This window comes from Triturus cristatus, chromosome 6 (assembly GCF_964204655.1).
Source record: "Triturus cristatus chromosome 6, aTriCri1.1, whole genome shotgun sequence".
In the NCBI taxonomy this organism is placed as follows: Eukaryota; Metazoa; Chordata; class Amphibia; order Caudata; family Salamandridae; genus Triturus; species Triturus cristatus.
In genome coordinates this window covers 814041834-814066603 of record NC_140589.1, presented here as the reverse complement: position 1 = coordinate 814066603, position 24770 = coordinate 814041834, and the positions used below count along the sequence as shown (strand labels likewise).

The 24770-nt window shown below is 47.7% G+C and overlaps 1 protein-coding gene across 4 annotated transcripts in view; it reads left to right on the top strand.

Moving 5' to 3' along the window:
* SDCCAG8 (SHH signaling and ciliogenesis regulator SDCCAG8) overlaps positions 1–24770 on the top strand; it is a 1515443-nt gene that overhangs the window by 416624 nt on the left and 1074049 nt on the right. For all 4 annotated transcript variants that reach the window (XM_085611405.1, XM_085611403.1, XM_085611406.1 and 1 more), the window contains exon 10: positions 14112–14264. In XM_085611405.1, coding sequence (XP_085467531.1) covers positions 14112–14264 — 153 coding nt within the window. The remainder of the gene's footprint in view (positions 1–14111; positions 14265–24770) is intronic.

The window sequence follows — 24770 nt, the reverse complement described above, 5'->3', positions numbered from 1 at the left end:
GTCTGACCCAAAGCCCCTACGGATGTACTTTTTATTTATGATTTTTATCATACCTTGAGGCTCGTATGACAACTAAAGTGGACTGTTTAAGAATCAAATGAATGCCTAACATGTGCTTGATTTAATGTCATATTCTAAGATAGCAACTTAAGATCAGTGATTATGGTTCAGTTGAAAACCTGAACTGTGAGACTTAATGAACACCAAACATCTATGATTTTAGGGTGGCTTGAGGTCTTCTTTGTCAACATTCCGAAGGAAATAGGACACGCTTTTCACACTGCTGAGCGACTGGGTGTTTCCACAACCCTCCCTTTAATTTCTTGTGTAGCACATTGCTTTCCACTTTGTGCCAATAAATCACTTTTCTTGTGTTGGCCAGTAGGGTTGAGGGGCTGAAGGCTTTCCATGATAAAGTGATGACTTTCTCAGCTAGTAAACACAGGTCAATTCGTTTTAAAACTGCTTTGTTTCTTTCATGACGTGTAAATAGCCCCACTAAACACCCCTTGTTCTAGTAGAGATCTGTGCGTCCTCTGAACTTACCCATCTTGACTGTTAATACCTGCAAGAAATGCTCAAACTCCTGGCCATCCCTCATCATGTATCTACGGCCACTTCCGGCCATGACAACGTGGGCATTCGGATGAGGCCCCAGGCTATATTTTACAAATTCTGTGTGGGATTCAGTAAACCCTATGTAACATGTTCATAGCATGTGTAGCTGTAGATACAATTGATCTGCATACTCCTGCCATCTAGTTTTGGGCACAGATGTTTGCAAATGTTTTCTCTTCAAAGACGTTTCAAGTCACAAGACCTGTTGTGACTTCTTCCTTGGTCCACCAAGGCAAAGACTCCTCCTAATATTGTTTTCTTCCCCCTGTCAGCTCCGGACATTCACGTGCCAGCTCTGCAACTGTCGCATTCTTCACTGGATTCTGTGAGACATGCTGGCGATTCTTTGAACTCTGCAAATTACTCCTTATCCCACACCCGCTCGGAGGACTTCTCGGCGCATTGCGACCCGACCACCCCCCCTCAGAAACCAGAATTGAAGGAACTTTAATACATTTGAAGTCATATTCCAAAAATTGAAAGTGAGGTTAAATGGAAAGGACACCTTTTCAGTTCTCCCCTAGGTGCAACACCAAATACCCCTGGTCGGACCAACACTTCATGTGTAACCCGTACCTGACCTGTCGCCGAAATATGTTTAGGCTTCCTGCTCAAAGGCATGGTCAAAACTGCAATACATGGTCTGGGAACCAGTGAAGGCCAGAATCTTTGCTCAAGTTTAGCGTAAAAATTCAAACCGCCTCCAGACGACCCAGTGAACATCTAGGATCACCTTACACCTGACTCACTAGTATACACACGGCATGCTGTTCCTTGGCGCAGGCAATAGCTAATGAACCTCCATCTGACAAAGAAAGTAATTGGATTTAAGCTGCTGGCAAACATGTGGCAGTGGGTGCAGCCTCACATTGGTGCATTACAAACTCAGTAGGCCTTCTCTTCCGCTACGACAGATAACACTGGGAGGAAATGAAAGACCTGATTAAGCATCTCCCTAAGGTACGCAGTAAAAGAGGATGGAGGTGGAAGGCAAGGTCCTATCTATAACTGTTGTGCCTTGGATGACGCATGCTTAGCTCAGATCTCTGGTTCCTGGCCCAAGGTACAACAGCACCTTTTTAATGTGCCTTTTCATGGGGACATCTTTTCTGCCCTTAGGTCGATGAGTTGCTTTTAAAATTTAAAAGGATATAGAAATAGCATATCAGTGGGTCCCTTCAGTCCTCCACCCCATGATCCGCATTTCGGAATCACCAAACCAGAGGTGGCTCCAGAGCTCCTGCACACATCCAAAGGCAGTGCTACCAACACCAGAAGCACACCTTTCAGGACTCATTGTCCTCCTTGTCCTTCACACGTGGTGGTTTCAGAGGCAGTGGCCGAAGCAAGGTGTGCGGCAGTCCTGACCAGGGAGCCTCAGCCTCTACGCAGTGACTCTCATTCCTTTACAGCTACCATGCACCACCTGTCGAACGAAGACTGAGCTTTTTCCTCCCCATTGGGAGACAATTACCTCCATTTAAATGGGTGCTCTCTGTAATGCAGCAGAGATACTGCCTAGAGTTTCACACCACCCCACCAAATATTCTGCCTCAACCCCCCATTCTCAGCCCAGACTATCTTCAGATGTACAAGGAGGAGGTGCAGGTTCTCCTAGTCAAAGATGCCATTGAGCTTTGCCCCCATTCCAGAGCGGCAAAGGAGTGCGCTTTCTCTACTTCCTAATACTCAAGAAGAATGGGTCCCTCTGGCTCATCCTTGGCCTCTGGCCCCAGAAACCATCCTGTCAGTCGTCATCTGGCTGCTTTGATGAGGGGCGTCAGAGCGATGCATGCTTCCACATTCCCAGTCCATACGCCCATCACCAGTACCTCTACTTTGTTGTAAGTGGATAACACTACCAGTTCAAAGCTTTGCCCTTTAGGGTCATCATGGCTCCAAGGGTGTTCACAAAGTGCCTAGTGATGGTTGCCGTGCATCTGCAACAAAACACCATTCATGTCTTTCCATACCTAGACGACTAACTGATCAAGAGCAGCAACAGATAACAGTGCCTAGCACACTAAAACAGCGGTACCCTTACTCCACAATTTAGGATTCACCATCAGTGCCAAAAAGTAAAATTCTCACTTGTAGCACTAAGAGATCAAGTCCTTTTTAGGATCAATCCTAAACCTGATCATTTGAAAAGGATATCCCAACAAAGAGAGGATGATGGCATTACAAAACCCGCTGCCTCGTTTTCAGACAAGACATAATCTTACTGTAAATATGGGAATTAAATTGTTCGCGATGATGGCTTCATACATTGCCATAGCGCTGCACATCATGATGTACGTGCACTCACTTCAAGAATGGCTCACAACTTAGTGGTCGCAAGTGGAGGGTCTGTGAGATGATCTAGTTGCTCTGCAGGCCCTTCCATGGTTCTCTTCTGCAGGTGACCATTACCACAGATTCTTCAATCATGGTATGGGGATCTCCCCACCACCACGTAATTTTTCAAGGCACCTGGACCCCGTACCACAGGAGTGTCACATCGGTTATCTAAGCTCTTGGCCATCCTTCTAGCCCTAACTATGTTTTTTCAAGTTCATCCAAGGCAAAACAGTCCTCATAAAGACAGACATCACAACTGTCACAACTTTCAGAAACGGAGAGGGCACACTCTCCCACACCCCCCTGCCTGTCCGCGTTCTCCCAGAATATTTGGCATTGGACTATGCGGAAAAACACTAATCACTTAACTAAACATTTCCTGGGGGTGGACAGTGACTTAGTGGACCTGCTAAGCAGGACATATCAACACGCCTACAAATGGTAACTGAAGTCCTTCCATGGCACTTCTGCCAGTGGACCACTCTGAGCATAGTCCCATTTGCCACCCCTGAAAACGCAAAATACTTTACCTCCAGGTGCCCACAGTCCATGGGCAATGCATTCTGGAAGAGCAGGTCATGTATATTTGTTTAAACATTTCCTCCTCTCCGTCTCATTCCTTATTTGGTGAGGAACATTAGGCAGGTCTCTTTAACCATCATCTTAATAGCACTCACCTGACCAAGGCAATGCTGGTGCTCCATGCTCCTGTAGCTGTCGGTCATCCTTAACTGAAACTGTCTTTGAATCCCGCCCTTCTCACTCAGGACCTGGGTCCAATAGCACAAACAGACCCCAAACAGTTCAACTTAGCGATTTGTCACCTAAGGTTCTAGTGGTTAGATACCTCAAGCTCACATAGAAGTGTATGCTCATTATGCCAGAGGCATGTAAGCTCACTATGCTTGCTTGCTATGCAACTAATTGGAAAAGGATTCCCAACTTCTGCATCACTGAACACATTGACCCCTCTCAAAGTTTGACATCATCTGCTGTCTGGTACATCTCCTTAAGGTAGGGTGAGCACAAACCTACATCCATCTACATTTGGCTATAGATGCTGTGTATATGCGGAACAGGGTACACCCATCTCTTTTCAAGATCACTGTAATTAAAGCCTTCATAGAGGGCCTCAAAGAGTTATACCTCCCAAAATGCCTGTAGCCCCTGTGTAGAACTTGAATGTAGTTCTCACGGCTCATAGCTCCAGTCTTAAAAAAAAAATCTCTCTTTGATCTACCGTTGTTGTCATGGAAGGTTTTCTGTTTGAAAGCAATCACTTCCGTCAGTGGTAATAGTGAATTACAGGCTTTAACCATAGAAGTCCTTTCATTAAGGTACATAAGGACAGGGTGGTGCTTAGTACCAATCCTAAATTCTTGCCAATGGTAGTCTCTCTGGTTACATTAGTCAAACAGGGCTGGGGAATCAAAGCAACCCTGGTTTGTAAGACAAGCCCTGGGGGAGGAGCAGGAGGGGGTCAAGTGTGAAGTACTGCTGCTTTTGGTACTGCGGGGCCGATATTGCAGTACCACTGCAAAACTGCCCCCAGTAACAAAAAAAAGTCCCCCACTGCTGCAAAATCGGCATCCGCCCTTCCTCCCTCCCGGTAAAATGCCTTATTCCCACTACGGCCAGTCCGGTCCTGTAGTCAAACCATCAAACTGCCCAGCGACTTTCCACATGGGGAGAGGGCTTTACACACACTCTAGTTGTTAAAAGGGTGGACTAAGTCCTTCTGTAAAACAAATCATCTTTTTGTAGACTTTGCTAAATCTCAAATGCAACACCTCATCTCCAAGTCGTGTATTGCCAGTTGAATGTCAAATGCATACAGACCTGTTATACCAAAGCCATGTGCACACTGCTTGTGCCTTCTAGGAACATTCCACATGCCAAAAAGGAAGCAACTTTGGACCATCTGCTTGCTAGCCACCACTTTGGGGAGAAACCACTTTACTGTCTATGCACATCATGGGTTTCTAGAGCCATACATGTTATGAAAGAAGAACGTTAATTTACCATGTAACTGTCTATACAACAAGTACTGCTTTAGAATAAAATGCGCCCAACCTCCTCCCCAGAATTGAGCGATGATCACAGATGCTTTACTGTTTCCTTTGAACTTGCTATACATAATGGCCAGTACACAAGTCTTCTGCACTACACTCATCTTACCCTACTTCTTCACTGAGCTGAAAACATTCTGAAGTGGAATCTTTGTCCTGGTACACTGTGGACCAAGGGAGGAGTCAACAGGTCTTGTGACTCTAAACGTCTTTAAAGAAAAATAAGTTGGAAACGTCCAGCCGGGCCCAACACTAGATGGTACGTGTATGGAAATTATGTGAATCTACAGCACTACATGCTACAAACAGGTGGATACAGGTAAGTAACTTTTTCAATATTGTAGGTATGGCTGGTCATTTGTTGGCTATCCATTTCTCCCGCTTTGATGCCAACTTTAAACACAGAACAGTGGGTGCCATACAAGACTAATGGCTTTTGTTCTGAACTCTAAATCAGTTATTGTCAGGATTACCTTGTGGGCTCTTGCACATCTTGTCTGAACTATTGCAGATATCTTATGAGAAGTGACCTAAAGGAATCTGGAGCTCTTCCTTCACTCCTGAGAATATATATAATTTGCCTAAGGCATAAATGTCACCATGTGCATTATCACAGAGTCGTGCCAACTAGTAATGTGAGTTATGTGTGCAATCATTGCTAAAAAAAGCTAAGTCCATAAATGGAAATTTTGAACCTACACCACACTCTGCACCTGTATGATACAACTGAATGTCTAAACATTTAAATGTCTGAATCTCCCAAAGTAGTAGAGCCAAATCTGTCTGGTCCATAACAGATCCAGATACCAAGAACATCGGAAAAAGACACGACTTGCCAACATTCAGAGCCCACCAAATAAACTAAACTTTATCTACCTTTTCTAAAAGGATCAGGATGCTTGCTGGCAGATCCTTGACATACAGCAGAAATATCATCTGCAGACAGTGATATTCCGTGTTCTTCCACTTGGGGGAGGGTTATTCCCTGTGATGTCCCATTCCTCTGAACCACAAAGACCAGTGGTGCCATTGCTAGGGTAAAAAAAGTTGAAGGTTTGGGAGAGTCGTGTTTGGAAAAATGCTTAACCCACAATTGCTAAGAAAAGTATCTAACTGCTCTATTACACCCCAAAGGAGCTTAATGCATCAACTTAATCCATATATGAGAGTGGAAGGGGCCCTGGACCCACATAATCTTCTTTGAAACCAAATCGTCTGCACCAATATGAAATTGATTGGTGGATTGGTGCATTCCTGTGTGTGATTTTGAGAAAGTGGCCTTTAGTTGGAGGGCATGTGTGTCCTCGCCAACTAATAATGTCACAGTTCCGTACCAGGTCCCGTTAAGTCTCAATTTGAACCTGAGCTCAACCCTTGTTAGTAGTACACAGAGCCGAAAGGCTTAACTTAAGAGAATTGTGTAAAGCATTTATCAGTCCTAAACAGTTACAAAGTTGAAAACACAGCACAATAAAAATCCCACTTCAGTTATTAAAATAAGAGTTCATTGTAATGAACAAATAGACACAAAAATGACAGGTTGAGCATGTGTAAAAGAGCCAAGTCTGCATCACTAAGCTCCAGCATGGGCAGGGCAGTGCACTGCTGTAATTTAATTGACCTAATAAGGACATTAAACCTCACAGTCAGTTAGCAACTCCAAGCTTGCACAGCATGTGAACCACATAACGGAGGTAATTTAGGAGTCATTTTTCATCCTCATTGCAGAGGCTTCCATCAAGTGCACAGTTTAATGTTCTTATTAGGTCAATTAAATTACTGCAGTGCAGTGCACTGCCCTGCCCATGCTGGTGCTTGGTGATGCATACTTGGCTCTTTTACACATGCTCAACCTAGAGCAACATATTTATGAAATATGAATTCTGTTTAGAGGAACAGGTGCAGCATCCGCTGTGTGTGCTTGTCCATGGCCTCTTCCCCCGTACCTATCAGCAGGGAACCCATTGCTCCCAAATTGCCAGGATCTTTGGGCCTAAGAAGTGTCTCGGGGAGAACAGGGGTCCTCAGCACCCCTCCAAAGAATAAAACTCGGTCAGATGCTCCATAGGGCCCACAGTAGTCTGTTCCGTCACTTCCAGTCCACCCTAACCATAATGTAGCCCTTTCAGTCAAAACGGGCTTGATGCTGAGATGCACTTTATTAACACTTTCCCTAGTGACATGGACCTGTTGCCCAGCTCCGAGCTCTGTTATGTCACTGCAGGGCTTCAAGCTAACCTTTTTTGAAACCCACAATTTCTTTTACATGCTATTAAAATATAGGTAAATAGAACATGCATAAATAAACACTCACTTTCATTAAACATTTTCAAATTCTAAGAAGTGTGTGTGTGTGTGTGTGTGTGTGTTTTGGGTTACTGGTGCATGTAGTGACGTGTTGGTAAAAGCATTTTATGTAGTTAAGTAGTAGTGAATCTATTAATATATGCCTTATCAGGAGTGTAGCGTGAGGTAGGTGGTGTGATGTGATGTAGAGGTGGAGTAGGGCTTCCTCTATAGGTGGTGAAATGTGTTGATATAGGGTGTGGGTGGAGGTGTAGCGTGTAAGATGCTGGGGCTGTGTGGTATATCAGTGGTTTAGGTTTTAAATAGGTGTGTAGGTTGTAGATAGTTAAGATACTATACAGTGGGGTTGTACGCAGTGGTGTTGGTTATAGGATGCACAGGTTGTAGGCGATGGTGTGGCACATGGATGACGCTAGTGGTGTAAGTGGTAGAGTTTGCAAGTGGTAATGTAGGGTTTACTTTGTGTGTGCATGTAGGTGGTTGTGTTAGTCGTTGTGCAGATATAGATATATAGGTAGTAACACGGGAGCAAAGAGTGCAAGGCAACATGAGGTGAGTGGAGGATATGGTCCTTATTCAAGACTGTCAGACCCACCAACTGTTAACAATCAAATTGTAATCTCAAAATGATATCTGCCCAATGAGGATTTTGCATATCTTAAGCCACTTGATCATTCCCTCTGCATCCTTGCTCCTTAATGCCCCCTTCTCATTGGGAACTGTTTATATTAGCCAGAAAAATAATTTTGTCAAATCCTTATGGAAGAAGCACAGCCTTGAGCCCAAGGTAGGGAGTAATTACAGACCAAAATATTTGCCCCAAGCCGCTACTAATGTCCAGTCAAGGCAATAGCTTTAAATATACCATTAGGACAGAAGGACAATTAAAATAAGGAACGTTATAAAACACATAGGGTCTTAGCAAATTTGGCACTGGGATATGGTACAAAAGAAACGATTAGCACTTAAGTGGTTGACACTATAATACAATTACCATGATGCCCCATCATCGGTGTTTTACAGAGGTCAAACGTTTGTTGTCCTCTGTTAGCTAGCAGAATTATCAGGCCTCTGTTCTTTTCCTAAGGATTCTGTTTACAGAGCTGTTTACAGAGCCCTGTCAATAAAGCAAAGGTACCCAACAGAATGCTATCATGTATGTAGCTTTCTGTTATGTATGTGCCCTTTGCCCTAGATTTTCATTGTCTGTGAAACCAAAAAGACATCTCATTGGGTGTGAGCTAGTGTGACTGAGAATAAGCGGAATAGTTAAAAAAAACAAAAAAAACTCAAGTCAATCAAAATGAGCAGGGCAGGCCACTGAAGTCAGACTGTTATCACGGTGTGAAATGGCTAGTTTGACTAGCGAGAGACTTGGTATCCAGTTAACAGTGATGATGGAGTTCTGGTGAGGAGTATCAGGGCCTGGGATACATTTCAGTGGAGACCAATTAAGGGCCCAACTGTTCAGAGTTAATGCTTGGTGACTCCTGATGTTCTAGCTGGGATAGCACCCAAAGTATATGTCTGAGAGTGGATAGATCCAAACTTCCTGAGCCTATCCTGACACTGGCTGTTCATGGATGGGATTTTCTGTTGGTGGGGCTGCTCAAGGGCCCTAGGGCATCGACCAGTCCCTCCAGTAGCCACATGTGGTTTATCACCTGGAATGTAGATGTGTGAATTTGAATGGAGTTCGGAATTATGTTGTTTTGGGGTCTATGAAGTAAAGAAAAACTCCCTCACTCACAGCTGATCATTTCCTTGGACTGATGCAAACAAACAACCTTTCTATCCGCAATCAAAATCACAGGTTTTCCTATTCTTACTTTGGAGTTATGGGCGTCTGGAGAGTACTGGATTGAACTTGTTTGACCCCACACTATAGGGAGTGTTATTCACTCCCTCTAGGAATAGTCCCACTATCCTGTCTTCTTCTTTTTGCTGTTGTTAATTGTCGTCTTTGCTCTAATTTAAGGTAGAAGTTGATCAGTTTGTCGATAGTGTCTGGTAAAGCCAGCTCACTCTCAACACTCTCACTTGAGCGTCACCAGGCCATTTCAGCAATGATAGCAAGCTTCTAAAATAAATGTTTTAGCTAAGGAGCTCCCGATACCTATGCTAACCCTGCAGACCTCCTGTCAATCACTTGGGAATTGGTAAAGCGGCACCCAATCATCTCGGTAGGTCATTTGTCTTCATCAAAGGCATGGCTCAGATCAAAACATTTCCTTCCTGATTCCTTAGGGTGTTTGCAACCTTGACTCTTCCATAGATAATCAACTGTGGTCAGTTCATGTGGTGATGGCAACTTTTTTTGTTAATTAAGATCTGGTATTCCTGCAGCAGGAGGGGCAAGGCAGCTGATCCCAAACCCCAGGAATGCTGGAAGCGTATCCCAGGATGGTGGCATGGTATCACAATCCCTTGAATTGATTACCTCTGGGAGTCCTTAATAAAACTGATTTTATGGAATTTCACCTACACTTAAGCCCCTGTCCATACAAAAGCAGGCATTTCTAGCGATAAGGTGCCATCTCTCTGTGGTCTGAAATGCAAGTTCCATATATTGGATTGTCTTCTACAGGTTTCACCCAGAAAAAAATGTATGTACGGTCTGCAAAATTCCTTCCTTTAAGTGCCTCATTTCAAGGGAAGGATTCTTTCATCTTCAGCTTGGAGGGGCTTCTCCTGCTCCCCTCATGCTGAAATATGCGGATCCAATATCTCTGGGACGGTAATTATTTGGCTATGTGGTTTGAGCACCAACATATTATGGACCAAGAAAGACCAGCAAACTTGTAGTTGCCCACAGCAGTTCTCCTCACCCCCCATGGATGGCGCTGCAGACAACTTGTAATGAGGGCTTGTTAGATTTGGGGGTCTCTAGTTGGCATAGGTAGGTACCTTTGACAAATAGGGACCCTTGCGTCTAGTCAGGGTAAGGGGGTACACTCCTAAAATAACCCCTGCTCACCCCCTTGGTAGTTTGGCACGAGCAGACAGGCTTATCTCAGAAGCAGTGTGTAAAGCATTTGTGAACACATACAGTAACCCAGTGACAACACTACAGATGGACACCACACAAGTTTTATATAAAAAATAAGTATTCTTTATATAGACTTATCACAAGACCACAAACGACAAAAACCCACAATACTGTACTTAAAAATGGTAGAATTAGCTTAATTCTCTTTAGATGTTAAAATGCGACACTTTGAGTCAATGTACCTTTGGATGCGTAGCGCTATACAACGAAAGTGTTGCAAAGAAGGTGATGCCTCGGTTCCTTACACGCAGGAACGGTGATGCGTCGGTTTTGTACTGCGCTTCCGTGGCAATGCGGCCCGCAACGCCGTGATGCGATGAAGATCCAGTGCGATGAAACAAAGATAGCGTCTTTTTCTTGATGCAACACGATGCGTGCACGCCCGACGGCCGTGCGGCGACTCAGCGATTCTTCTGAGCCGCGACAGGCCCTGCGACACGCTTCTCCGATGATGCGAGACATCTCGACTCGATGCTGCAACTGCGACACCCTTGTTCAGCGATGCGACGACAGCGGCTATGGCGGCAACACTTTTCTTCGATGATTCAAGACGCTTCGGCTCGATGCGACAGCTGCAGCGGCGACACCCTTGTTCAGTGATGCAGCGGCTGCGGCGGCTACATGCTTCTTCGATGTTGCGAGATGTTTCTTACGATGCGATGAGACAGCTACAGCGGAGACACCAATGTTCAGTGATGCGGCGGCTGCGGCGGCAACACGCTTCTTCTTTGTGAGTCGCGCTTCCAGCTCCTTGCGACATGCAGTCCCTCAGAAGGCCCAATACAGCTGCAGGCACTTCCAAAGAACTGCCGGGGAGCTGGTGGTTGAAGTCTGTTGTCCCTGAGACGTCAGCAGCAGGCAAGCTCTTTTCTCAAGCCCTTGGAGATCCTTCACAAGTTGAATAAAGTACATACAAAGTTCCTTTCTCCTTTCTTTGGCAGTCAGGCAACCACTGCAGGCCAATCCCTCAAGCTTAGGGATAGTCTCTCCTAAGTCTCTCTGGTTCCTCTCCTCAGCAAAGGTTTCTTCTTGTATCCCAAAAGTGATCTAAAGTTCCTGGATTTGGGTCCCAATATTTATACCCAGTTTCTCTTTGTTCTCTGAAGGCAGAGAGGCCTTTGTCTAGCCCAAACCAGTTCTGGTCAGTCCTGGAGCACTCAGTTTACATGACTCCTTCTTTCCTTTCACAGTACAGGGCAGAGACATCAGATGCACCACAGGAGGTGGAGCCAACATTGTGGAGGGAAGTCACAGCCCTATTTAGGTCCCAGGGGCAACTCCTTCCACCCATCTAGATGCAGATCTCTCTATTCAGCAGTGTGCTGACTCAATCTGCCTCCTGGAATTCCCCAACCCCTGTCACTCAAACTGCAGACAAGCATACACAACCTAGCAGAGGCAGGCCTGGATTGTTAGACAAGAAAATACCTACTTTCTAAAAGTGGTATTTTCATACACAGAATGTTAAAACCAACGTTACTAAAATATGTATTTTATCATTCTGAGTTCAGGCAAACTAAACTCAAATTTCTACCATGTTCCCTGAGTCAGTTAGGATTATAAGATGTAATAATCAAACGGCCCATTCTGGCCTATGGGGAACAGGTAGCCTTGCAATAGTGAAAAACAAAAATGGCTGTAATTCACTATTAGGACATGCCACACACACACCAGGGCGTGTCCTACCTTACCCTTACAATGCACCCTGCCCTTGGGCCTACCATAGGGGTGTCTGATATGAAGAAAAGGGAAGGTTTAGGGACTGGCAAGTGGGTGCACTTGCCCAGTCAGCATGTCCGTACCAGACTGCACACAGGCTCTGCAATGGCAAGCTTTAGACACACTTTTACAGGCTGCTTCTGTGGGTGGCACAACCAGTGCTGTAAGCACACCAGCGGCATTTGGATTACCACTCCTGGTGCACTGTACTAGGGTCTGACAGGTAAACCAAACGAGCCAATCATGGAATCACTAATACACACACCAATTTACAATAGGGAGCACTTGCACTGTGGCACTGGACAGCAGTGGCACAGTGCCCAAAGCATCTAACATCAGCAAAAACACATGAGGCAACAGCAAAAAATGGAAGGGAGACCCACGCCAAGGTGCCAGGTCTAACAGGGCTTATATAGTGAAATATGTCTCTGATACACATATGCATGCAACTTCCTACTCCTTCTGGAACTACAAATTAGTGGTGCTAACAAACTAGTGAGTGAAGTTAAAACTGATGGACACAGGATTCAGTACAAGAGAACCTACAGAAATAGCCACAATAATGTTATGACCTATGTGGGGAATGATGTGTTGTCAGAGAGTCAACCCCAAATATGCTAGATTACCTAGAATCCAGAGAAACAGACAGAAATTTATGGAGGCTCTTAAAGAATTATGTTCAACACGTTTGATACCGCTCCTGGAAAGGTCGGATCAGATTGTTAAATGGCTCCAACAAGGATGTGGAAATCTATCAGGCTCTTAGGTGCTAAAAAGTGTGCCTGAACACCAAATTAGAAGAAGTAAAATATCAGAAAATGTGAAAACTCTAGGCATTTTCTCTTTTTATGGTTAGAGGAAATATAATGTCTCAGGGTCTTTTCTACCTGGACTGCCTTGTATTACCTAAAGTTGGCCGAGTCCTTCTTGGGTCTAAGAATTCTCTAACGTGCTTCCATATTTTATACCACTATGTAAATTCGGCCTACATTGGGACCTTCCAATGATGTACCATGCCCATTCATATCATTCATGCCCATTCATTACAGCGCCAGGAAACCCACGGTGTCAGTGCGCTCTATAAATTCCACTTAACATAACATAACATCAGGGCTTAACGGTGGTACTTCTTTTTTAGCCATTACACAGTTTCCAGAGCCTCCAGTGTCAATCACAGGGTGAGGTGTACTCTACCAGGGCCTTCTTCCTGGGACTCCAGGACCAGTGTTGCACCTCTAGAGGATGCAGAGAAGGGACCTGAGTCCTATTGAGAGTGGGAGTAGGACTAGTTCATATTGCTTTACGACTGGATATAAATTTGGCTGCTGGGAACAGGAAGTGGTCATTGGGTGTTTGAGATATGATGAATGTGTTGCATTAGAGAAGATGGCTGGGTACTAAAGAAGTGATTGGTGTAAGAAGGGCGAGTGACCTAACCTTACAACACCATGTTAAATAATGTTATTTTATTACAAACCTGGAATTGGTAGATTGTTAGTAAATGTTCGCAGTAAAGACGTGTGGAGCTATAGATATATTTCAGGGTCATTGTTAGCATGGTTTGATTTCAGGTCTGTATTGTCATCACTGTAGAGATGCAACATGTCATGAGTAGTTCTCTTGTACCTAGACACACTTATTTGATCATTGTAATTACTTTAGGGTATGTTCCAAGAATAGCACTGTGTTCCAAGCACACTGCTTACACAATGTATTGCACTTTTTGGCAATCAATAAACCAATAGAAAGGTAGAATTTGGTATAATGAACTTAGACAGTTCTTATTGGTGCTAAATAAAAGAATCCGAGTACTGCAGTAAAATAGTATATTTGTGGCTTAATCTGTTTTCTATTAATTCCGAAATCCAATTGATTAATTTCAAAATTAAACTTCAGTGGCGCTATTTTTTATATTTTTTAGACCCTCTTTCTCTCTGTAATTGTAGAGTGATACATTCTTTAATAAGTGGTTTCAGTTTTTTTATAAAATATTAATTACACTCCTGTAGGCTCTAATCCAATGTGAGCAGCTGAAAAGTGAATTGGAAAGAAAGAAAGAGCGCCTTGAAAGGGAAGTGGCTGTGCAACATGAAAAGATGGCTAATGAGAAGCAAAATATACGTGACGAAATGAGTAAAGAAAGAGAAGAGTTGTCATCAAAGGTAATAGATTTTTATTTAAAATGTGAAAGAATTTTAATTTTAAACCATATTCTTCATTTGGACTTTACAAGCTGTCACTGAGCCATCTTCCTTTGTCTTTCATTGATAATGTTTGTAGCTGTTGTTTCTGATGGATACTAGCCACAGAGTCATCACCTTTAGAAAATGTTCAGGTGCCAGACTGCATCCTGAGAATTTTTAAGCACTAGCACCTGTGTATGACTAAATGGTGCCACCTGACTCCCCAATGGCCACATGCCGCCATCCCTCTCCTAAAACCACAGCATTGAAGCTGTGCTGCAATTACGGGAAGCATAAGTATGTCAGTCACAAACCCTGACAACATATGTCTCTTGGGATTGGACTCTAGTCGTGACTCGAAGCTGTGTTATAAGTGCATCCTCATGCACATAAAACTGATCATAAAACTGATCAGAGAGCAGTAATCAAAGCTGTACATCTCAGAATACAGGGGATTGTGTTTGAAGCAGTGGTGTCGCTTCCACCCCAGTTTGAGAGGATTCTCTGGAATCACAGCGCCGTTTTGATCCTAAACCCCAGTCCTGCCAAAAGTCATTGGATAAGTTGAAGTTTGAGGTGTATCAGAAGCGCAGAAAAAGTCAAGCGTAATTTATCCCCCTCTTGCTACTTGAAGTCACACAAGAAGTAATGTATTCAGCACTCCAATGTCCTTTCTCCTCCAACATCCACTGACTCAGACCATTCAGCAGCTGGTCCCTGAGCATCCTGATTTATCTGAACCTCCATTGAGCCTGTAGCTGAGAGCAGCCTTTAATGAGGCTATGCTGCAAATCTTTACGAGGCTGCCGTTGGGCCCCAGGGAGTTGCAGGAATGAGTCACATTTGCAGCAGCAGGCCCTCCCTCCATGCACTAACTGGATCCTGTAGAACCCACACCTGGCCCTATACTGATGCTGATCCATACTTCAACTCCTGCCCCAAGGTCCACACTAATCCCTACCATCTCAGCACTGCTGCCGACTTTGCCGGCCTCCAGTACTCCTTAAGGATCCTGTTTACCTCTATGTAATTCAAACTACACTTGTGGTCTACTGGGATGAAAACTAGGGTTCTATGGCTACTAGGGTAAATTAGTGGGAAACTATGAAGGCCTTCTTGAGAGGGGAATGCTTAGGAAAAGTATATGGTAATAAAAAACAGCTTCAACTAGACCTTACAGACCAGGAAGGGAAGTTAGCGGTTGTGCAACAGGGGACAACACGAACACCGCAAGAACAGGAGAAGAGGTTGGGAGTAAAGAGAAAGTTGGGAGACATCGTAGATACACTGGACAGGCTAACGCTCAGAGATTATCAACAGTGACTCCACAGAGAGAGTAATCAATCTAGTATATGTTTAGCTGGGTTACTCAAGCGGAAGCGAGAAATATCAGCGATGCCCACTTTGAGCCGACCTGACGACTTCACTGCAACTACATAAATGGCAAATAATAAAACATTTCAATACACATCTCCAGGCTGTAAATAGTAGTTTAGATCCAGAGCAGGCGAAGTCGGTATCCATCTATTTTGAAGGCTTAAACCTTCTGGCTGTTACCTAGATAAGGATGATGTTACTCTACAGGAGTTGCAAGAATCATTGAAATCTATGTCGGCAGGTAGGTCAGCAGGTAGTAATGGCTTCCTGGTAGATTTCTACCAAACACTTGCCCCTCAGCTGTATGAGAGACTTCTTGAGGCCCTTAAGGAGGCATGGGACATGGGCATTCTTCCCCAAAGCATGCAGGAAGGTTCAATCTCCATGATGCTTCAGCCAAGTGGGGTCTCTATGGATTCCTCACCTTATTGTCCCAACTATGGTAAATTCAGATGTTAACATCCTTTGTAAAATTCTAGGCAATAGACTAAGACTAGTAGTTGGTAGTCTGGTTCACAAGGACCAACGTGGATTTGTTCCGGCTGGAGCATGTCAAAGAATATTTGTAGACTGAGACACATATTACATTCGGTGATTGATGATGAGGACAAACTGTCACTGGTGTCGGTAGACTTACAAAAGGCCTTGGACATTATTATTTTTATTTTTATTTTATTTTTTTTGAAACCGTTTATTGCAATCTCAAATGGTTACAGGTATGGGCCTACAACCATCTGGCCGGCCGCTAGAGTGGCAGAAGCATATGACATACATACAGAAAAATCTCTTGGTGGTGCAAAAAGGGTAAATCAGGAGATGTCAGCAGTGCAGGCCACATAACTCCAAACCCACAATACGGTTTCCTTTTGTTGAAACACAACAACACAAAAAACCACACCCGCAAGGCAACCCGCAATCCCAAGTGACAGCACGCGCTCCTTAAGTGGGGGACCCCAACCAATCGCCAAACTCTGAAGAGGGGAATGAGAACAGATCAGGGACTGGGGAACCACGTGCCCATGGCTGGGGGAGGGGGTCGGCTAGGGGGACGGAGCTGGTGAGGCAGCCGGCAGCAGTGGCGGCTCGCAGATATCCCCGCGATAGGCGTTCCAGGGGCCCCAGATTTTCACCCACGCCCCAGGCTTACCCCTCGCAACATACACCACCTTTTCACGAAACATACACCAATCCATGTGTTCTTTCCAGGCCGACACCGCCGGGGGCCTCTGGGATCCCCACAATTGAGCGATGTCACGCTTAGCTATCATGTATCCCAGAGTCACCCACCGCGTCTGCGGAACCGAGTAGTCGGTTGGCTCCCACACATTCAGCAAGCATCTCCTCGCTTCAGGCAACAGCGCGACACGCGTAACCACTCGCAGGACCTCGTGCACACCACGCCAGAATCGCTCCACCTTTGGGCATTCCCACAGAATATGCAAGAAAGTTGCCAAAGCACCACAGCCACGCTTACACAGTCCATCCTCAGCAAAGCCCATACGTAAAAGCCTTGGCCCCGTCACGTAAACCCGGTGGAGGATCTTAAGCTGGACGAAGCGAAGGCGAGCCGGGATGGCCACCTCCTTCGGAGAGGCCACCGCGGAAATCCAGTCCTCGTCATCCAATTCCAGCCCATCGGCAACCCAGGCCTCGCGGAGGCCAGTCAGCAGGCCCGATCGGTCGTTGATCAGTTTTTTATATATAAGGGAGATCGTGCTGTCTGGGACATGGCCATCCAGCACTCTGTCCTCTAGGGGGGAAGACTCCGGAATGGACGCGACATCCGGGAAGACGGAGCCCAGCGCGTGGCGGACTTGTAAGTACCGAAAGTACTCACTGCCTTGCAGCTGAAACTCCGTCTGCAGCGTCTCGAAAGTTTTGAATCCCCCCCTCGTCCAGAGATCTCCCACGGTGCTGATACCGATCGTGTCCCACTTCTCGAAGCCCTTCGAGGTCCACAGGGAGCCCAACCTCGCAGACGCATAGAGCGGTGACGCCCGGGTCAAACGGTCCTTCCACCCCATAGCTGCGTTAGCCGCGTGCCATACACGCACCATGACACGCGTCGGTCCCGTCAGGCGAGGGTCCGGCGCGCCAGAATAGAGCGCTCGATTGTAGTCGCCACCGGGCAGGAGCATCTTGTCCATTTCAAATGCCGGGTTCAGGGCGGGCCCGTAAAGGCCATGATTAATCGCAGCTAGCTGGGAGGCCCAGTAATACCGTTTAATATCCGGGAGGGCGACCCCCCCATCGTACCACGGAAGCGTCAATTTAGCCAAGGCAATACGTGGCCTCCCATCCCAGAACAGGCGACGCTGCAAACTCTCCACCTCTCGGAAGTAGCGCGCCGGGACCAAGTCCATAGTGTTCTGGAGAGCGTACAGAAAGCGCGGCAACGACATCATCTTAAACAAGGCCGCTCGGCCGAGCGGCGAAAGCGGCAGACGCCGCCAACGCACCACGTCCTCCCTCAAGCGCTGGAGGGGGGGTAGCAAATTCCGCTCGTAGCGGGCCTCCGGGTCCAGAGTAATATATATACCCAGGTACCGAAACCCCTGGGAAGCAATCTGGATCGGACAGTCCCGTGGTAGGACCGGAGCCTCCCCGGCAAGCACATATACACAGGATTTCCCCCAGTTGATGACGAGGCCTGAGTTGCGACCGAATGAGCGCAAAACATCAACTAGGACGATCAGTGATTTACGCGGGGAGGCGAGATATAGAAGGATATCATCAGCGTAGAGAGACACACGGTCCTCATGCTCGGGGGTCCAGCGGAGACCACGGATGGAAGGGTGCCACCGCAGCCACTCCGCCAGGGGCTCCAGGGCCAGTGCAAACAGGAGAGGCGACAGGGGGCAACCCTGTCACGTGCCCCGTCCCAGTGCGAATGGAGCCGAGACTCGTCCATTCACCACCACCTGCGCCAATGGGCCGGAATACAACAACTTGACCCAGCCGATGAAGCCCGGTCCGAAGCCAAACTTCGCCAGCATCGCCCAAATGTATGGCCACTCGAGCGTATCAAACGCCATGGTGGCGTCCAAGGACGCCAAGATGGCCGGCTCCCGCACGAACGGGACACGCGCGAGCACCCCGTGCAAGCGTCGCAGATTAAGGGCCGTGTTACGATGGGGTATGAAGCCGGACTGGTCTTGGTGGACCAAATCGCCCACCACGCCGACCAGCCGGTTGGCCAGCACCTTGGCGAGGATTTTGGGCTCCGCGTTCAAGAGCGAGATGGGCCTATAGGATGTGACCCGCTCACGGGGTCTCCCCTCCTTGTGGATCACCACGATCGTGGCCAGACGCTGGTCCGGCGGAAGGGAACCCCGCGAGCGGGCCGCCAGAAACATCGCGCGCAGGTGGGGCGCCAGTACATCCGGTCGCAGCTTATACAGCTCGATAGGGATACCATTGGGGCCCATGGCCTTGCCAGATGCGACCGAGCGGATAGCAAGGGCAATTTCGTCCGAGGTGGGAGGAGCGTCCAGCGAATCCCTGTCCTCCACCGAAAGGGAGGGCAGCGCGATGTCCCGAAGCAGGGCATGGGAATCCTCCTCCGAGCAGGGAGAAACCGGGGAATACACCTCGCGGAAATAATCCGCGAAGCAGGAGACAATGGCGTCCGGCTCGGTGACACACACACCATCCATCCTCTCGATCAACGGAACCACACGACTCGCTCTCTCCTTTTTGTCCAACCACGCAATCAATTTACCAGCCTTATCACCCACATCATACAGTCGCCCCTGTTGCTCCCTACTGAGGCCCCTGGCCGCCTCCGTGACGAGGGCCCTATAGGCCGCCTGCTTGAGGTGTAGAACATGCAATGTGGCATCCGTCACCCCGCTCCCCAGGTCACCCTCTAGTTCAGTAATTTCGGCCTCCACCCGGGTTACCTCCTCCCGCTCGCGCCTCCGGGCATGGGAGATAAGGGAGAGGGCCTCCCCCCTGAGAACTATCTTAAAAGCCTCCCAAAGGGAGATAGCCGAAGGGACAGACCCCACATTCTCCTCAAAGTACCGCTGCAAGGATTTGATCAATTCTGCTCGAATAGTGGGGTCGCGCAGGTACCAGGCATTGATTGGGGCTACCCTGCCCTCCCCCCTCGGGAAGACATCAAAGTGCAACAGTAATGGGGAGTGATCTGAAATACCCCGCGCCAAATGGCGCACCTCTCCCACTCTCCCAGCATAGGCCGCAGGGACAAGGACATAGTCAAGCCGCGAGAGGCTACCATGGGCACCCGAGTGGAAGGTGTATTGCAGCTGCGCGGGATGCTTTAGTCGCCAGCAATCCACCAATCCTAGTGTATCTAAAAGGCCGGACAGCCACGCCTGTGCCCGGGGGAGGTCCCTGGGGGGATGACGATCCATAGACCCAGAAGCCACCGCATTGAAGTCTCCCCCAACTACCAGAAGCCCACCCGGGAGGTCAAGGAGGAGGCGCCCCAGGTCCGCAAACGTGGTAGATTGCAACCCCGGCGGAACGTACACTGATACAAAAACGACCACTTTGCCCTCCATTCTACCCACCAAGACAGTGTAACGTCCCCTCTCATCATGGCGCACCTCATCAATCTCCAATGGGAGCGAGTTCTTAATCATGATGCCCACCCCCCGCGAGCCCGAGGTGAAGCCCGAATGGGCCGCCAAGCGATAGCCTCGCCGATTCATGGCATGAAAGGAATTACCTATAAGGTGTGTCTCCTGCAGGAAGACCACATCTGGTGAAATCCGTTTCAGATACTGCAGGACCACACCACGCTTAATCCTATCCCCCAGTCCGTTAACGTTCCATGATAACACAGTCAAATCCCTACCCCCCATCATACATGGAAGCCATCAGTCGTCCCCCAAAGAGCATCTCAAAAACAACAATACAGTAAAGGGTTCGCCTTGCGGTGCAAACAAACAACACTCCACCCCCGCCCACCCATCCCAACAGAACTCCCCCCTCCCTGCACCCCTGCATGAGCCCAGACAGCCCCCCCAAAGTGCAGTGTGCCTGTCGCCCCATAGATGAAAAACTAACTAGTCCCCCAGAGGAGGAGGGAAAGCCCCCAATGGACCCCGCACGACCTCCATAGGAGGGGAACATACACGGTCAGTGAATGGTAACAGGAATGTTGTCCAGAGCAAGGCCTACTATTCACCCCTCAGTTCTGATCCGGCGAGCCCTCCCCGCCAACCGCACCCCCCCCACCCCCCCGGCCCCGATCCCCAGGCAGAGTATCGAACCAGTCCCCAGCCGCCTCGGGACGGTCAAAAAAGTGCGTGCGACCATCCACCTCCACCCTCAGCTTAGCTGGAAAAAGCATTGAGTACTTAAGGTTCAGGTCCCGTAGGCGACGTTTAACTCCGAGAAAACTCAGTCTCTGCTTTTGGACTGTCGGAGTAAAGTCAGGGTAGAAATTCACGTCCATATTATCGAGCTTGACCGGTCCCTGTAGCCTGGAAGTCTGCAGGATAGCGTCTCTGTCCCGAAAGTTAAAAATCCGGGCAATGAGAGGCCGCGGCGGGGCTCCGGCCTTAGGTCTTCCTCCGGGGACCCTGTGAGCACGTTCCACCGCGAAAAGTTTACTCAGCCCCCGGGGCTGGAGACGGGTGAGGATCAGGTCTTCCACAAACAAATCTGCCGCCTCCTCCTCCCGTCCCTCCGGCACCCCGACAATGCGAACGTTGTTCCTCCGGGCCCGACCCTCGGCGTCCTCCAATCGACGGTCCATCAGGGCGCTCGCCTGGCCAAGCCGGTGCACCTCCTTTTGAAGGGCCGCCACGTCTGTAGTGAGACTCGAGGTGGTGTGGGCCAGGGAATCGAACCGGTCATTTGTTTTAGACAAGTCGGCTCTCACCAGGCCCACATCCACCAGGGCCGAGTCTATCTTCTGCGCCAGAGTATCAAAGCGCTGGTCCACCGAGGCCTTCATCTCGGCAATGGCGCCCATGACGTCCCGGAGGGTCAGATCCGCGGGCTGAGCAGACGCCTCAGCCGGGCCCGCGGGGGATGTACGCTGTGCCTCTGGGGATCCCTTCTGGAGGGTGTAGCGGTCCATACTGTTTGACTGAAGTGCCGGGCCACGGCGGGTCGATTTCACCTTTGCCCGGTCGCCATCTTGCTTTGTGGACATGTCGCACTCCCAAAGTCGTGCCAATCTCCTCAAAAGGGCCGATAAACCAGTTCACGGGTTCCGGGGGGGGGTGACCACTGGACCGCAGGACAACTCACAGCCGGCGGGTCAGCCGGGCACCGGGACAAGGCCACACCACCGCACCCCGCTCCGCAACCCTACCTCGCTTGAGGGCAAGGAGGGCGCAAAAGCGAAAGTGAAAGCGCGGGGTACGCGAGTCGCCCAGCCCTGCCCGCCGCTGTTGTTCGCTTTGTCCCCGGATCGCCCCACAACTCCAATCCGGGGGGCCGGCGCGGAGAAGGCCGCAATCTTCGAGCGGTGCTCCCACCAGTGTCCGGGGTCCGATTCGAAAACGGAAAACGGGTGCCGCCTCAGCTCGGGTACACAGACACAGTCCCCTCGTCAAAGAAAGGATATAATCAGGATTAATTCAGGAGGTCGCGGAGGTCCTCGGGAGCTTCGCACCTACGCGGCCATCTTGGTTGCGCGCTAGGCTCCTCCTCGCCTTGGACATTATTAACTGGTGTTATTTAACGGAGATCCTTCGCCGTATAGTTTGGTCCAGCATTCTGTGCCTGGGTCAGACTGCTTTATACAGATTCCACTGCCAGGGTGAGGAGCAAACGTATGGTCTTGAAAAGTCAGGACATACATCGGGGTGCAAGACAGTTATGCCTCCTTTCATCTTTGTTGTTTGCTTTGACCCTCGAGCCTTTGGCGATCAGGGTCAGAAAGGAAGTAGAAAATTGAGAGATTAAAGTGGGGGACTTGTGACATTTAATATCCCTGTATGCTGACAATGTATTATTTTACTTGAGACAGCCATTTATAGACTCTGTACCCAAGCTACTTGCTTGTCTGAAAGCATTTGATTCAACAGTAGGACTCAGGGTTAACAAATGGAAGACAATCCTAATCTTTCTGGGAACCCTGGCGAGGTATTCAGAGGAGCAGCTGCCAGTGTTGAGGCTCAGGTGGAAAACAAACGGGTTCAGCTATTTGGGAATACAGGTGATGACATTAGTTTACCGGCAATATGATTATAATATGGGGAATAGGATTGCAGTTGTCCATAAAATGTTGGAATTCACTACCATTGTCTATCATGGAAAGGATAGCTATAGCAAAAATGGTGTTTCTCCCAAGATGTCTGTACACCCTTCAAAAATCCTTATGTCCGCAACCTTTCGCTACTTTCACAAAATTGAACACCATGCTGTTTTCATTAGTTTTTGTTGATAAACACAGCAGAGTAGCCCTAGCTACAATGAGGAGGGATCAAGTTGAGATTGATTTGGCCCTGCCGGATCTAGAGCTTGACTATTATACTGTGCAAATGCCGCATGCAGCCAAGTGTGTAATACCTGTTGTCAATTGGGAGAAGAGACTGCTTAGGGCAACACACAGAGACACATTTTTAGAGTTGCTCATGAAAGGGAAGTATATTCCTAGCAACTACCCATATATCTTACAACAAAAGGGCAGGGTATGGGAACGCATGGTAAAGGGAGATCTGAAGCACCCCTCTTTTTGTTGAGATTTAGATATATTGGCACTTCAGCCATTTCAGCATATAACTACAGACATGGCTGTAACTCAGTGGCAGGAGGGAGGATGTCACACCCCTCAGAGACTTATACCCATAAGAGGTATTTGTCAAATTTCAAAAAGTACAGAAAGTATTCAAATCTGTTTCTAAATTAGATGCTAGGCTAGAGCGATATGGACAGGTTTTCCCAATACAACTCCTGCTATGGCCATACTAGATGCCATTTTAATATTGGGTGTGAGCCGTCATCTTTTGGCCCCACTGTGCAATGCTCTGAAGGCAGGCAGGCGTAAACCTGAATATCGGGGTTTGATTAGGTGGGAAAGGGACATTGGAGTACAATATACGGATACACAATGGTTGATAACATGTAACTTGGTGCTTGAGGTTTCTTAAATTGCGCAATTCAAGTTGCTGCATTTTAATTCTCTCCACCGCACATATTTGGCACCATGACAGCTCAGTAGAATCTATCTGGGTAGGTCGACCCCTTGCCTAAGGTGTAGGGAGGATGGTGCATCTTTTTATCATTTGTCTGAGTTGCGGATTAGAAGAGAAGTTGTGTTATTGCTCAACCAAAAAATGCAGTATACATTTTTAATCCAGTATTGGAACTTTCATAGATTCCCATAGCTTGTATCATTCCCCGTCGTCGGAATGGGAGTCTCGGTAAATAAAAATAACATTATAGTAGGTACAAAAAAAGAAGGAAAGGCCTAGGCCTCATCACATTTTGTAGCATATCCACCTCTTTTTTGTAAAAGAGACCAAAATAAAGCAACAACCAATCAGAATAGCCTCACCCCACAGAACCCTCCTGAGAGAACCTCAGAGCCTCAGATTTTCTACCGCACGTTGTGCTTAGGGAGTCTCCTTTGAGCTCTGCTCATTTCAACCATATACTACTGTTTTTTTAGCTGTTTTTTCTTCAGAATTGTTGGATTTTTTTGTTGGAATGTCTGATAAGGAGAAGAAAGCTCTTTTTAAGGCTTGTTCCACCTGTGGCAAGAAAAGGTTGTATGTGGAGGACAGGCATACAGACTGCATCTACTGCCTGTATCCGGACCAAAAGGCTCAGGACTGCAAGATCTGACGCACCTTTTCTACAAAGACTCTCCGGGACCGTGAGTGTCGCCTTCTCACCTGACTCCACAAGCTGAAGTCAAGGAAGGAAACACTATCAAGCGATAGCGATGATTCTTCAACTGCCATTTCATCCAGAAGGTCAGTCAAGAGGGGTAGGGCTTACCCTTCTCCGTCTACAGACCGTCACGCAAAGGCCTCAAAAAAGACCCCTGTGGGGAGGAGCCTAGCGCTTGACCAAGATGGCCGCGTGAGCCTTGAGCTCCCGCGACCCTCGCGCCCTCCTGCAATCATCCTGTCCTAAATCCTGATTTTCTTGCACGGCATCCTGCAGATGAGTCAC